The sequence below is a fragment of the Lycorma delicatula genome, chromosome 4 (genome assembly GCF_047948215.1).
Source record: "Lycorma delicatula isolate Av1 chromosome 4, ASM4794821v1, whole genome shotgun sequence".
Taxonomy (NCBI): domain Eukaryota; kingdom Metazoa; phylum Arthropoda; class Insecta; order Hemiptera; family Fulgoridae; genus Lycorma; species Lycorma delicatula.
Genome location: NC_134458.1, coordinates 153,525,776 through 153,540,113, shown reverse-complemented (window position 1 = coordinate 153,540,113; position 14,338 = coordinate 153,525,776). Strand labels below are relative to the sequence as shown.

Here is a 14,338-nt window from a genome sequence, read left to right as displayed (position 1 = left end):
TAAATTAGTATTTGCTGGTAAATATATATTTTTTTCCTGATAGGGCAAAAAAAACAAGCATCAAATATATTAATGTTTGGGTTAAGGAATTGGTAATACAAAATAAGTGTTGGTTCTTGGAGTGAAAAAAAGGTGCAAGTAAATATTAATATTTTTCAGACTTAGAGCAGGTAAAGTTATTTAGTTACATTGTTTCTTTAGTTAGCACTAGTGTTAAGTTAAAAGAAGATATTAACATCATGTAGAAGCATTTATTTTGCTATAAGCAGTCTTTACTAGGAGAAAAAAAATCTAAAAATATCAGTAGGTGTTTACTCACATATTATTATAAAGTGTGGATCCTATCAGTGAAGTTTTAGGGAAAAATTCAGATGCAGGAAGAGTGAGTGAGATGTGGTTTATAATGACGGTTACATTCGTAGCTATCATGAAAGAAAGTACGATGTACTTTTTATGTTCGTTATCATTAGTTGAAAGAGTTTTCTTTGTTTCTGACTGAACAAGGCCTTTTCTTATATCCGGTAGAGAATTCTTTAATTTATAAATGTATATTCAATTGTTTTATTAGTGTCATATTCTGATTTTGGTATTTATTTATTTAATTAATTTTTGCTGAAAGGTACATTTTATCGAAAAAATGATAATGTTGAAGATTACAAACTCTTCAAAGGGTTCAAGTGTTAAGGGCAAAAACTTCCTTGAAGCTGTTTTTTTTTGCTATCTTTATGTTCTTGGGTTCTAATTAATAATACATCATAACGTGACATTAAACTACAAGTACTCTTGCTTTATGAACAAAGGACACAGATGTCTCTAGACTCTGAATCACCTTGAACTAAGAAACAGTTATGTATCCTATGCTCGTTGGCTATGCTTGTTGGAATAAATGAAGCTAAAAAAAGAATGAAATTTGATTTTTGGTTAAAAAATGTTACTTATGCAAAATAATAAATTATTGACAAACCGGACTAAATCTTAAAGTGAATTGATTTTTATATTTGTTTTTTTCAATTTTTTCAGTGACATTTGTTGTCATCAGCCCACCTGGCTGGTGGGCTGATTTTCAAAGTCAAAGGTTCTGAGGTTCAAATCCTAGTAAAAGCTAGTTGCTTTTATACAGATATGAATATTAGACAGTGGATACCAGTGTACTTTGGTGCTTGGGGTTCAATTAACCACACATCTCAGGAATGGTTGGTTTGAGTGCGTACCAGACTACACATCATACATATCATCCTCATCTCATTGAGCTGTGGGAGGGGTTGCTTATTATTCACTAATTGAACAGATTAACATACACATTAGTAAAATAAAACATTTGTTGTCAATGGCGTTAGATGCAGAAATAAACATATTTCATAATATATTTACTTATGAGAAATACAACATACATTGATGTTTTTTATGGGTGTAACATTCAAATTGAATGCAGTCTTTAAAGGTATCCTTATTCCTTTTTTTCCATTAAAAAAATTCCAAAAATAATGAAATTGAAATTGAAGTAAACTTCCATTGAAATTGCAGTGTAACAAAATATTGTCAGTAATTGTTGCTATAGAGGATATTGATTACATTGACCAAAGTAAATAGATTATGAAGTTAAAAATTTAATTTTTGTTAGTAATCAATCATTTCATGTAATATTCACCCTTGATTAGGATGGGGAAAAACATAAAAATAAATACACATCATTAAAAACTATAAATCATTTTTATTTTTATTTTATCCAACATTAAAAAAATACATAAATATTTTTTTATAAACTATAAATCATTTTTTATGTATTTTATGCAACAATAAAAAAATATAAATATTTTTTTTTAATTTACTAGTAGGAAAATGGGTCTACTAATGTAGAAAAAAGAGATTTTTTATATTTTTTGTGTAAGTTCAGAAGTAGGTTTAATCGTAACATTTTGTAAATCTTTTATTCTTAAATACAATGAAATTAAAATATGTTTGCCTATCATGTTTATTTTATTTTATTAACATTTAATTGACTATAAAGACTAGGATATAAAAATACAATATTTAAATCGATATCATTACAGCAATAATGGATGTTTTCAAAGAGCAAACAAAACAATTATGATGCATTTTAATAACAGAAAATAAAAGATAAAGAAAAAGAGTTGTTTTTATTACATATTTAATGGGTAATAATTAATTTCTAGTACAAATTGATTTGCTAATTAGACACACTTGATAGTCATATTCTGTTCCCATAAATAAATTGTCATCTTTTTGATAAGAACTAATTTAATTTTTGCTGAGTAATGACAGAATTATACATATGGAATTACTGTAAAATATAACTAATTAAAATGGAAATATACTCGGTGATAAAATTTTACATTAATTAGTACTGATATTAAAAAACAAACTATTATCTTGAAATTTTTATATGATTTTATTTATGAACTTATGTAATATATTTATCTTAATTAGGAACATTTATTAATTTTTTTTAATTTTTGTCTTTTATCTCTGTTTTAATAATTATTTACCATATTTTTTTTTGCTTTTATATATATATATATATAAACTAAGCTTTTTTTGCCTATTAAAAAAATATATATATATATATCACTAAAATAAGTTATCAATTATTAATAAACTTAACACTATTGGCTGATTTCAATGGCATAAAAAGGGGAGGGGTCATATCAAATTATATACGTTGAGCTAAACATAAATGTACATACATATACTAGCCTACATTATATTTTAAATACATTTTGTTCATTTTAAACACAGATTAATATGTAATTATCTATTTCATTTAAATTTAGAAGAATTATACTTGTACTTTATTTAGTAAATATTAACAGTTTATTTTAAATGGCTCTGTTTCTGTTAGGAAATTTAATATTAGACTATTGTACATTATAGTAATGCTACCATAGGATTAATAGATTGATCTTTTTAAAAAATTATAAATTAAATACTGTGTTTTTTCACAATATTATTTTTATTATGTTAATGAAGTATTGTGATCACAGTAAATGGTTCCTGTAGAAATACTTTTTTTGTGTTTTTACAATGATATATATATATATATATATATATATATATATATATATATATAAATCGTGTCATGATGTATGTCTGGGATAAACTGCGAAACTATTGAACCGATTTTGATAAAATTTCGTAACTATCTGTAATTTGGCCCAACTTAAAAGATAGGATAGTTTCTATTTCAATTATTGACCTCAATATTTGTTGTTGCAAATTAAATGTTTATTATACGACAATATTGTGTATTTATTGGCTAGTTCTATGAATTCCTAATAGATGGCGGTGTAAGTTAATTCATCGATACAATTCTTTAACATCATTTGACATCTAGGTTGTGTAGACATCCGGTAGATGGCGTTGTTTCGATTTCTAGATAATACATTTTATGCACGTCGTATTTGTTTATGTTGACGACATAACCGTACGATTTTAATTTCTCGTGAATGATTTTTATAATTATACTGTGTATTGTGTTATAATTGTGCAGTGTATCGTTTGGATATTATTATAATTTTTAACAGAAAAATAATGACATAAAACTCTATAGATAACTTTTTTTGTCTGTTAATCTTCATACTACCTCAAAAACGTGTAAGTATTTCTTGCTTGCATTTTATTTTGATCTTTTTATCTGTTAATTGTTAATTAATTCATTCATTCATTTTGATCTAATTTATTTAAATAATAAATATTATCAATTTTTTTTCAATTTCAGTGTAATGCCGCAGAAAAAATCTAACCTTAACAATGCGTGTAGCAAAGATGCACGACGCATGCTTGTTAAGAGAGCTCATGAATCGGAAGAACAAATTGCAGCAAGAAACGCAGCTCAACGAATCAGAACAGCACAAATTCGTAGACAAGAATCTCGAGAACAGCATTATGAGCGTCTGTGACAAAATATCTAAAAACCGTGTTCGGGTTTTACTGGGTTTTAATTTTTTAAGAAGGGCGACAATGACTCTACCAACACAGCCCCTGCCATTATTACTGTATATGTGACACGACTGGCTGGACCAACCTCTGGGTTACTAAACTAAAAAACATAAAATAAAAAAACAATTGACTGCGACGGGAAAGGCAAGCAAACATATTTAGCGAGCGAAGCCGCTACGGGGATGCTGGTATATATATCTTTTCTTTTATAAAAAAGAAAGTAGTATTTATAGTATTAATATAGTAGTAGAGTATTTAATATGAAATATAAGATATTTAAATCTATAATAAAAAATGTTTAATATCAATTAAAACTGAACACATATTTTATAAGTTCTTTTCTTTAGTTTTTAATATCAGTTGAAAAAAGGTTTGATGATTCCTTTTTGTTTAATTAAATTAATAAACAAGAAACTATTTTTCTTAGTAAACTTAGATGTGGTAATAAAATGCTAGATTAAAACTATAGTTATTAATAACGAAAGAGATAAAGAAAATATAACATTTTAGATTAATATGAGTAAATAATGATGAAAATAAAAAATTATTTTTAGTAAAAACAATTTATATTAAAACTTACTAAGATATAATAACATTAAGGAAAGCAGTTCCTATAATATTAGTTGGGTTATAAGTTAAGCTGATCAACATCATGAAAACAGGGAAGTTCGGGTGTTGATAAGCTCTCAAAAATATTCTGCAACTTGTTTAAAATGTTAAAAATTTAATTAATGGTACAATATATCAAATATCTTCCTCTAGGAATAGGCTTTGCCAATGTTTAAATAACTTCGTGTCTGTAAGAAGTAGATGTATCTAGATGTTACTGAAACAGATAAATGCTAGTAGACAGGTTGGATAAAGGAAAGGTTCCTGAGTGAGGTCAATAACACTTTCTATAGTTTTTAGGGTGTTAACTGGTTGAAACAACTTAAAGTAATGGAAACCTGCATGTGTAATTTTAGAGGAAATGTTCTCATTCAATTATCTTTTATAAAATATGATGTTCTCTCAAGTAAATCAATGTAAATATAAAATAAAATATTCAATTCCTTGGAATATTTTACAACTGGATCTCAATGAGAATTAATTAAATAAAGGTGGGAAATAATACTTGTGTACTTATATTTTTCAAGGCTTGGAGTGCCAGAACCTTAAGTACATAAATAGCAAATTAGAGAAGTAGGATCTAACAGTTATGTTGAAATAAAATTATTGTCGTAGAACAGAACGTTATGGAGAATAAATTAACTAATGACAAAAACCCAACAGAGTATATCAAATCCTGTATTACACCTGTAGTTACATATAACTACATACAATGTGAATAAAATATTGTAATATTTTATTTAATCAAATTAAGTTTTTAACTGATTTGCAAGTGTAGATTTTTAAAAAAATGATAGAATTTTATCAACCAAAAAAATATTGGATAATGGAATAAAAATGTTTGTGTTAAATTATAATATCCAAAATGGTATAAATAAAAAAATGTGTGGTAAACAGGTTGTTAAACAGAAATCATTAACCTTTATAAGAATTATGTGAAAAACATAATTACATTCTTATTAAAACAAATAAATTCTGAATAAGATTTTAAACAAATGGTTTTAAAGAAAAAATTCAAATATTTAAGCCATGACTCAGTTTCATTAATGTAAATTTTTTATTTGTTATTATTTTTTTATTGTGCATTAAGATATTTGACTAATTTGTTACAATTTCATTTGTTAATTAAATCTCTTTATTTGTCAGACATTAGATTAAAATTTTTTAATTTTTCTACAATACTGTATTACTTGAATTGAATGTAGTAGTTCTATTTAAGTTAATTAGAGCAGGTGTGAATTAAAAATTGAGTGCCAAAATGGACTAAAATTATTAATAAAACAGCTAAGATTCAAATTTTAACTTTTTTTGTAGTTTTGAAATAAAAAAAAGAAGAAAATTTTATTTAATTTCATTTATTGTTCTTATCATGGATAACAGATATAAAAAATACTTTAGCTATAGTAAAAAAGTCGCCACTGTAATCAATTTGTACCTCATTAATTTCCTAACATACATGACCCATTTGCCTAACCTTTATTAACTAATTGGAGCTTCTTTTATTTAGTACAAGATATTAGATGTTAATTCTACATAAATCAAATTTATATGTAAAATAAGTTTTACTATTTTTTAAATACTGATTAATTGGTGTTTATATTTTTCATGAGCTGTTTAGGCTATGTATATATACAGGCGTAAATCATAATTTAAACTTTTATTAACTAATAAAATATAAACTTAAACTTATGAGTATTTAAAAATAAACAACAGTTACAAAATAACAATAATTATAATGAAAAACATAATTTTTACATAATTTATTCCTCAATCGCATTATGGAATTTATCTTCACTACTAGTGCTACTATTGTTATTTGTTATTGATTTACTAAGTGGTGGACTTAATGTAATTGAATAATGTAACTTTTTACTACGAAGGTAACTATAACTGTTGTCAAATATTATGGTATCTGAAACATAAAAAGTAAAACTATAAATAAATACTAATACACATTTTAAAAAAAGCAATTTAATCGTACATATTTCTATAAGTTTGGACCAATATGCATTCAGGGTTTTATGTTATCGGCTTTTTTTAAAAATTAATTGGCAGAGTAACATTGTTTTTGTAAAAGAAAATCTTTTTAATTGTATTTTAAATAAATTAATGGGGAAAATTACTTAAATGGGGGTTCAGTAATTTTATTAAAAATGGCAATGAAACATAATAATTCCCTTCTGTAAGCTGAAGTAATGTGTTAACATTATGAATGTGTTGTTTGGTTTGATAGTGGTGGATGATATTGTTATTTTTTATAAGAATAAGTGACTGCTATTTTTAGCAAAAATTTCACATTCTTAAACAAGGATAAGTTAACATTTAAAATTTGTTAAATATTTGTTGTAATTCATATTTACGGGTGCCAAACAATGATTTGATTACATGTTTTTTATCTAGAAAACTCATTTTGAGGAAACTCCAAGAGATGACATACATTTTAGATGGGAATATATGTAAGCGTAACAAATATTTAATAATAATGACTAGCTTAGCATTTTATTAAGGTGATTCAAAGCAAAACAGTACGGTTTGAGTGTGTTGCAAATGTAATAAATTTGAACATCCCAAGAGAATTTGTCATTAATGAATTCCCAGAATGTTGCTTTACGGAGAGTAGAAATACTATTATCATTAATGGGAAACTTATAGGGGTGGAGAGTTGGCAAGTTTGTCCAATGGTGGAGGTTGAGGTAATGTTTATTCCACCACTGTTATGAATTAGCTAATTCAATATATTAATCGCATCACAAAAATGTAAGTCAAGTGCCAACTAGTAGCAGCTTTCTTTATCTGTATATTGATTATAGAGGTGGTTGAAAATCTCTTGCTTGAAAAAATGTATAAGTAAAGCTCTACTGTATGACTCCATATTACATTCAAAAAGGGGTGTATGGATGTGTACCCTTTTAAATGACTGCCACAAAGTGCTTGTAGTGCTGTCACTTATAATATTATTAGCATAAACACAATTGATAGATCTCATTAGCATTGTGTGAACTGAAAAATTAAATATTATCATGCATTTCATTGTTGGTGGAAGCAACAATGAGATTGTTTGCTGATTGCTGCTGACAAACACTCAACTGGTATGTTTTTATCATTTATTCCAGACAATTTTTGGACTAGGCCTCATATGGATTTATAGGTAATTTGACTGTAACTAAATTGAATTCAATAAAAAAATTTATATGATTTTCGCTTTCAATTTTATCTTTGATTCAAAAACCAGTAAAAATTATAGTGATATAAATTGGTTTTAAATTTTACAATTTGTTGAAGAAATATTAGTCGATAGATTTAACAAAGAACGTATTTGTGGCTGATCTGGTAGATTAGGAAAAAATTTAATAGATTATCCTTTTTTTTAAGAATAGTTTTGTGATTATTTTAGTTCGTTCTTCTGTGTGTTAAATCTGTTGTTATAGTTATAACCATCTAATTTACAATTACATGACATTGTATTTCATTCAGCATTATTGTAAGCATCCAGGTATTATATCTCTTCTGAAAGGTTGTGAATGAAAATTGTTCCTGAAAAATGTTTGTTTCCATTAATATTTTGTAATGGTTTTTTACTAACCAAACTGAGTGAACAAGATATAATTATGCTATTATAAGTTATTAATGACAATGATGAAGGCATTGATGCAGTAATTAAGATAAGCTGAGTTGCAGTTAAGTGGCAAAAAATTTAAGTACATAGCTTGAAAGTGAACAATAGTAGGAGGCTAATGTTGCGAGTGCTTTGTTCAAACCATACTAGTGTGACATAGCTATCTAGCTAGTCTTATCTAAGTATCTAGAAACAATTTATTTAAAGCAAAACAAATTTATGTAAGATTTCAGTGACAAGATTACTACAGTTGAATGTACGATTGTGTAAGTACAGAGCGTACAATGAAAATAAAAGCTTGTGTTGGAAGTCAATACTGCATTAGTACCAAACCTGAACACATTTACACCCTTCTAATAGGGCAACAATAATAATCATTGTACTCTTATTTATGCACGTTTTAATTTATTACCATTTTCATGTTTTATTAGTTATAATTTATTATTACATAATTGTTAATAATTCAATAAATGAAGATTGCAAAAAAAGAATTTTAATTTCGGTGTATTTTTAAATTAAAAAAATCTTAACTAATGCTTGAATATATTTTGTATTCATAATTATACCAAATTAGATGTACAATATTTAGGATTTTTAAAATTTGTTTTTTCATTGTTGGTATTATTAACACTTATTGAAATTTGCATTGTATGTCCAGTTCCTGTGCAAGTTCACCATTTTCTCTGTCTTCATCAGAACAGTTACTTTCATTACCTCTGTCTATGTATGATAGATTTATTTATCATTTCATCAATTAGCGGTTCCATCTTCTTATATCAGTTTCAGCTTATTTTTCGTGTTTGCAAATGGTTTCCAATCATCCTTATTCATTTTTTTCATATTTTCCTCAGCTAACTTTTTAATATATGACATTAAAATGTTGTGTTATTACCAACATATCTTTTCAAAGTTGACCGTACCATCTTAATTGGATTTAAATCAGGATGGTAAGGTGAAAGTCACAGAACCTGATGCCCTTTTTTTTAATAGCTTATCAAAATTGTACTTTATTTTTGAATTTGTATATGATTTAATTATGTCATACAATTATGATTTTAATACTGCTTTAGTAAATGGAAATTTTTCTTTTCTAACCAATTAATCATGCCATTTTTCTTATCATTTGAATTCAGAGGCTTCTTTAGAAGTGAACTGTGGTATGGTGCATTATCGATAACAAACACTGACTGGTGGGGAAGGGCAGGAATTAATTTTTCAGATGCCCACTTATGAAGTTGTTGTAACATCACTGTAAGTGTAACATCACTTGTAAGTGGTAACATCACAACAGTGATGTTACCACTTTTTGAACTCGTTTTCCAAGTTAACACTGAGTTGATGTGAATCCTATTTCTCCTCCAGCGTAGATTATGATTAATTGACAACTTTATTAATCGGGACTGTTACTCTACACTATCATCTGACCATGATTTTGTCATCAAATGGAATGTTAAAATATACAATTGGTCAAAATAAACAATCAAAGAATTTTCTTTTTTGAGATTGGTAATTTTTCTTAAATATTCTATCCTCTTTCACCAGATGTCTTCTTTCTCAATCAAAGGTTTCCTATTATCATCATTGTTACACCACTTAAACTCTAACTCTTTCATGATAGCTGCTATTGTAGTTCTAGAACCCTTGGATTGAATACTCTTTTGAAGTTCTTCACGTAATTTATTTAATCTAGGCAGTTCATTATGTTTTGTGTGAAACTCATTAATTGCTCTCCTTACAGCACCTTGATCAAGATTGTATAATCCACTGCCTAGTTTTGAATGTTGTTTATACTTTTTTGGTATGCTGAATGAGCATGACTGTGATTTAGATTTAAGGAGATCCTTCTTTTCTTTTTCGAGTTATTGAACTGTGATCTTGAAATCCCGCAAGTTGTAATGGTTCTTTCTTCACATTTTTCAATACATCAAATTGAAGTAAATCAATTTATTGAAAATAAAAAGTAAACATTATTGTTAAATATTAGTAAACAATGTGATACAAAAATTTCTTAGCTATTCCATGAATATTTACAAAATGACTAAGCTATTAATAAATTATTATAACATGTAGGGTAAACAAAATGATAATAAATTTTAGTTGTGGAAAGAATCTTTACTATTTATTAAAATAGTTAAACACAATATATGGCATGATACTCAGTTTCTGAATGAGCCTGATGTTACTAGAAAAGAGAAATATAATGCTTGCACAATGACTGTCTGCCTCGTGCAAGCAAGCTTTTATATTTATCATATGCACTATATATACATATATATATATATATAACATTATTTTTCTAAAATCAATCCTTTCAAGACCCATTTCATCTCTGTACTAATAAATATATAATGTAAATCAACTTGCATGTTATCCAGTTGACTGCATATTCCTTGAATTTGTTTGTATTTTAATCTTTTAATATTAATATTTTATATGTTTAATGTGTAATTATACAAAAAGTTTTTTGCATACAACTGATGATGCATGAACCCTTGTAGTACTCTTGTAGAAAAATAACAAAATAAGGTAAGATGTTTCTTAATTCTGTACTTGGGTGGATCAAGTTGATTTACATTATAAACATATATATATATATATTTCTTTTGTCCGTGTGTAAGTCACTGAACTCCTCCTAAACGGCTGGACTGATTTTGATGAAATTTTGTGTGTGTGATTAAGTTGATTCGAGAATGGTTTAGATTCACAATTTGATCCGATATAAAATGTTTTTTTTTAATTAATTTATTTATGTGTTGATCTTGGGATGGTTAAGGTTCACAATTGGATTCGGTAGGCAGCACTGCGATCGCGTTTTAGAAATTTTTTTATTTATTTTTGGCATATCAGTCAGACCCGGTAGTTGGTGGTGCGATTGGATTCTAGGAAAATATTTTATTTTGTTGCTTTTTCGCATATCTGTTACTTGCGTCGTAGCTTAGTGTTGTTATTACATTAAAATTCGTATTTTTAACGGACTACTGTGTTGATTAGTTTGAATTAAATCCGATAGGTAGTGCTGTTATGACAATTGGATTTATTTACATTTCGACTTTTATAAAGTGAAAGGTTAAATTTTATGATGTTCCGTAATGTTTTGTAAGTTTCTTAATGTTCAGTATTAATTGTAATGATTTTGCAGCCACAACCATTTTCGTTAAAAAATTATTTTCCACCGAATACTGAGAGTGGTGTGAATTAAATCTGATAGGTGGTGCTGTTGTTTTGCCATTTGGATTTGTTTACATTCTGATTTTATAAAGTGAGCGGTTAAATTTTGTGAAGTTCCTAATATTCAGTTTTTTAAGGTTTTATGAAACTTTCAATTGTGTTCATTTAATCTGTATGTATACTCAACTCTAGCAATAGCGAAGCATTGCAGAGTCTGCTAGAATTGCGCGCTGATTGAGAATATTATATTATTATTTATTGAAATAACGTTTTAAAGTGTAATTAAAAAAACATACATTGTGCAAATTTGTAAGGTGCAGTATTGAAGTGAGTATTTTACATGATTTTTCATGAATTTTAATGATGTACACACGTGCATTCAATAATAATCAACTTAACCTACAAATTTAAATTGTCAGTTCTCATTTGATTCTCTGCAACTTAGGAAGTATTGAACGGTTCTTTGAAAATAAAAATTAAGTTTGTAAAATAAATTATAACATTTATAAAATTAAAATATAAGTTACTTATAATAATTATAATTTAAAGTATATTTAAAAAAATTGAAGTTATAATTTTTATAGCTGATTAATTTTATAAAAAATTTTCTATAATTGTTCTTAATTTACAATTTTCAAAAATTTAGTAAAATAGATGTTAAAATAAAGAATGAGAAAAATGACAAAAATTTCTACTAAAATTTTAAGTGTGTTGCTTTTTTTCTAGTGCTGTAATTTTTTTATTAATTGATTAAGCTATCACATGGTTATGAAACTTCAAAATTATTAAATAAAAAAAATTACACTAATTATTAATTTTACAACGTTTCGATTTTTTAATTCAATTTTCATCAGACATCTCAATATTTAGTGAAAATAAATATTAACCGTACTACACATAATTAATCAATAATACAACAATCACAAACTGATAATAGTCATATTAATGAAATTTCATCCACATTCCTGCTAATTTTAATTTAAATAAGTTACCTATATTTATGTGTTGTGCATTTATTACAGAACAATGCCACGTCAGAACAACGTCTGTCCACTAGTATATATATATATATAGGTAATTCATCTGTACTCCCTCTTAAAAGACGACAGTACACATTACAAGAGAGAATTTCTAATCGCTGTGGACATTTGCATTAGGGAAGGGATGTCACAGTATGTGGAGTTCAAGTATATAAATAATTCTTCTCACTCGTACTCTTCTGAATTTGTTCCATAATTATGGCATAGATTTGGTAAACAGATTGGAAAACACAAGCGGATGTAGGGAATGAAAAAAATTTCAAATTAATTCCTTTCTTCCAGAAGATCCTAGGTTCAAATCCCAGTCAAGCATGGCATGTGTTTTCATATGCTAAAAAGTTTTCATTCTATATTCTCATATACAAGCTTCAAGCTTATGTAGTGAATAAAAAAAAAAAATGAAGTGCTGGCAACTTTATGAACCAATAAGAAAATGAGGTTGTGCTATTTACTTCATGAGGACACATCACCAAGTTGCTCTATGTTTGTGAGGTGAAGGTTCAAAGATTTCATGTAATGGAAAGAATTTCACAAATAAATTTTAACCCACTTTTAAAAATATAATTGTTCTAATTTTAAGTTCAGAACCTTATGTAATAAAGGTGGGTATTAGTAATCATTAACTAATTATTAATGTATCCTTTTAGATGTTTGTTATGTTCTTGTTGTAATTACAGTGCTGGTAATTTTAGTTCCATTATTCATCTAGAAAAATTAAAATTTCTTTTTTCTAAACTAGTTTCAAAAGTATTGATGTTTTTAATAATGGTTTAAAATACTTTATAATTAGAGTTTATTTATTATAGTATTACTTTCTATTCACATGATTTTAAAATTGATACTAATTAAAAATCCATTATGAAGTTCAAAAATTAAAATACAGAGAAGATAATATTACTATGTAATTCCATTTTCAGGGTAAAAAAATTGTTTAAATGTGTGACTTATGTGGAGAACTCTACTATTGTAAAGTAGAACTTGAGTAAATAATTTACCTAATTAATTTCTTATAAATCATAATTCCATTCATATTTTAAACAAAAAAAATATTCTGACTGTATTTCACGTACTTTTTATACTTAAGCACTACCTTTGAATAAAGGGATAGCAAGTGATGTGATTTTTTTGATCAAATCTCCATAATAACAGCCGTTTTTGGTCCCTCTTCACCACTGTTTTTTCAAGTGATTTAATCTAATATAACCTTACATAATAGTTTGTATGAGCTAAGTTGTATAAATTGCCAGTTTATTTTTTTTGTCTTCAGTCATTTGACTAGTTTGATGCAGCTCTCCAAGATTCCCTGTCTAGTGCCAGTCGTTTCATTTCGGTATACCCCCATGCTATATCACTGACAATTTATTTGACATATTCCAAATGTTGTCTGCCTGCACAATTTTTCCCATCTACCTATCCCTCCAGTATCCAAGTGTCTATTCCAGGATGCCTTAAGATGTGACTTAAGTCTGTCTCTACTTTTAACTATATTTTTCCAAATGGTTCTTTCTTCATCAATTTGCCACAACACCTCTTCATTTGTCACTTATGCACCTGTCTGATCCTACGGCACCACATTTCAAAAGCTCCTGATCTTTTCTTTTCAGGTACTCCGATCATTCAAGTTTCACTTACATATAAAGCTACGCTCCAAACATATACTTTCAAAAATGTTTTCCTGATGTTTAAATTAATTTTTGATGGAAGCAAGTTATATTTGTGACTGAAAGCTCATTTTGCCTGTGTGATTTGGCATCGTATATCGCTCCTGCTTCGTCCATCTTTAGTAATTCTACTTCCCAAATAACAAAATTCTTCAACTTCCATAATCTTTTCTCGTCCTTATATTCAGTGGGCCCATCTTCTTTATTTTTACTACATTTCATTACTTTCATTTTGTTTTTGTTTATTTTCATGTGGTAGTTCTTTGCATAGAACTTCATCCATGCCA

At 27.1% G+C, this 14,338-nt stretch overlaps 1 protein-coding gene across 9 annotated transcripts in view; it reads right to left on the bottom strand.

The window, feature by feature from the left end:
* Positions 1-5,905: 5,905 nt before the first annotated feature.
* Positions 5,906-14,338, bottom strand: part of LOC142323966 (SEC14-like protein 2) — a 195,432-nt gene continuing 186,999 nt past the window's right edge. For all 9 annotated transcript variants that reach the window (XM_075364403.1, XM_075364405.1, XM_075364412.1 and 6 more), the window contains one exon: positions 5,906-6,478. In XM_075364403.1, the coding sequence (XP_075220518.1) occupies positions 6,327-6,478 (152 nt within the window). In that variant the 3' untranslated portion in view covers positions 5,906-6,326. The remainder of the gene's footprint in view (positions 6,479-14,338) is intronic.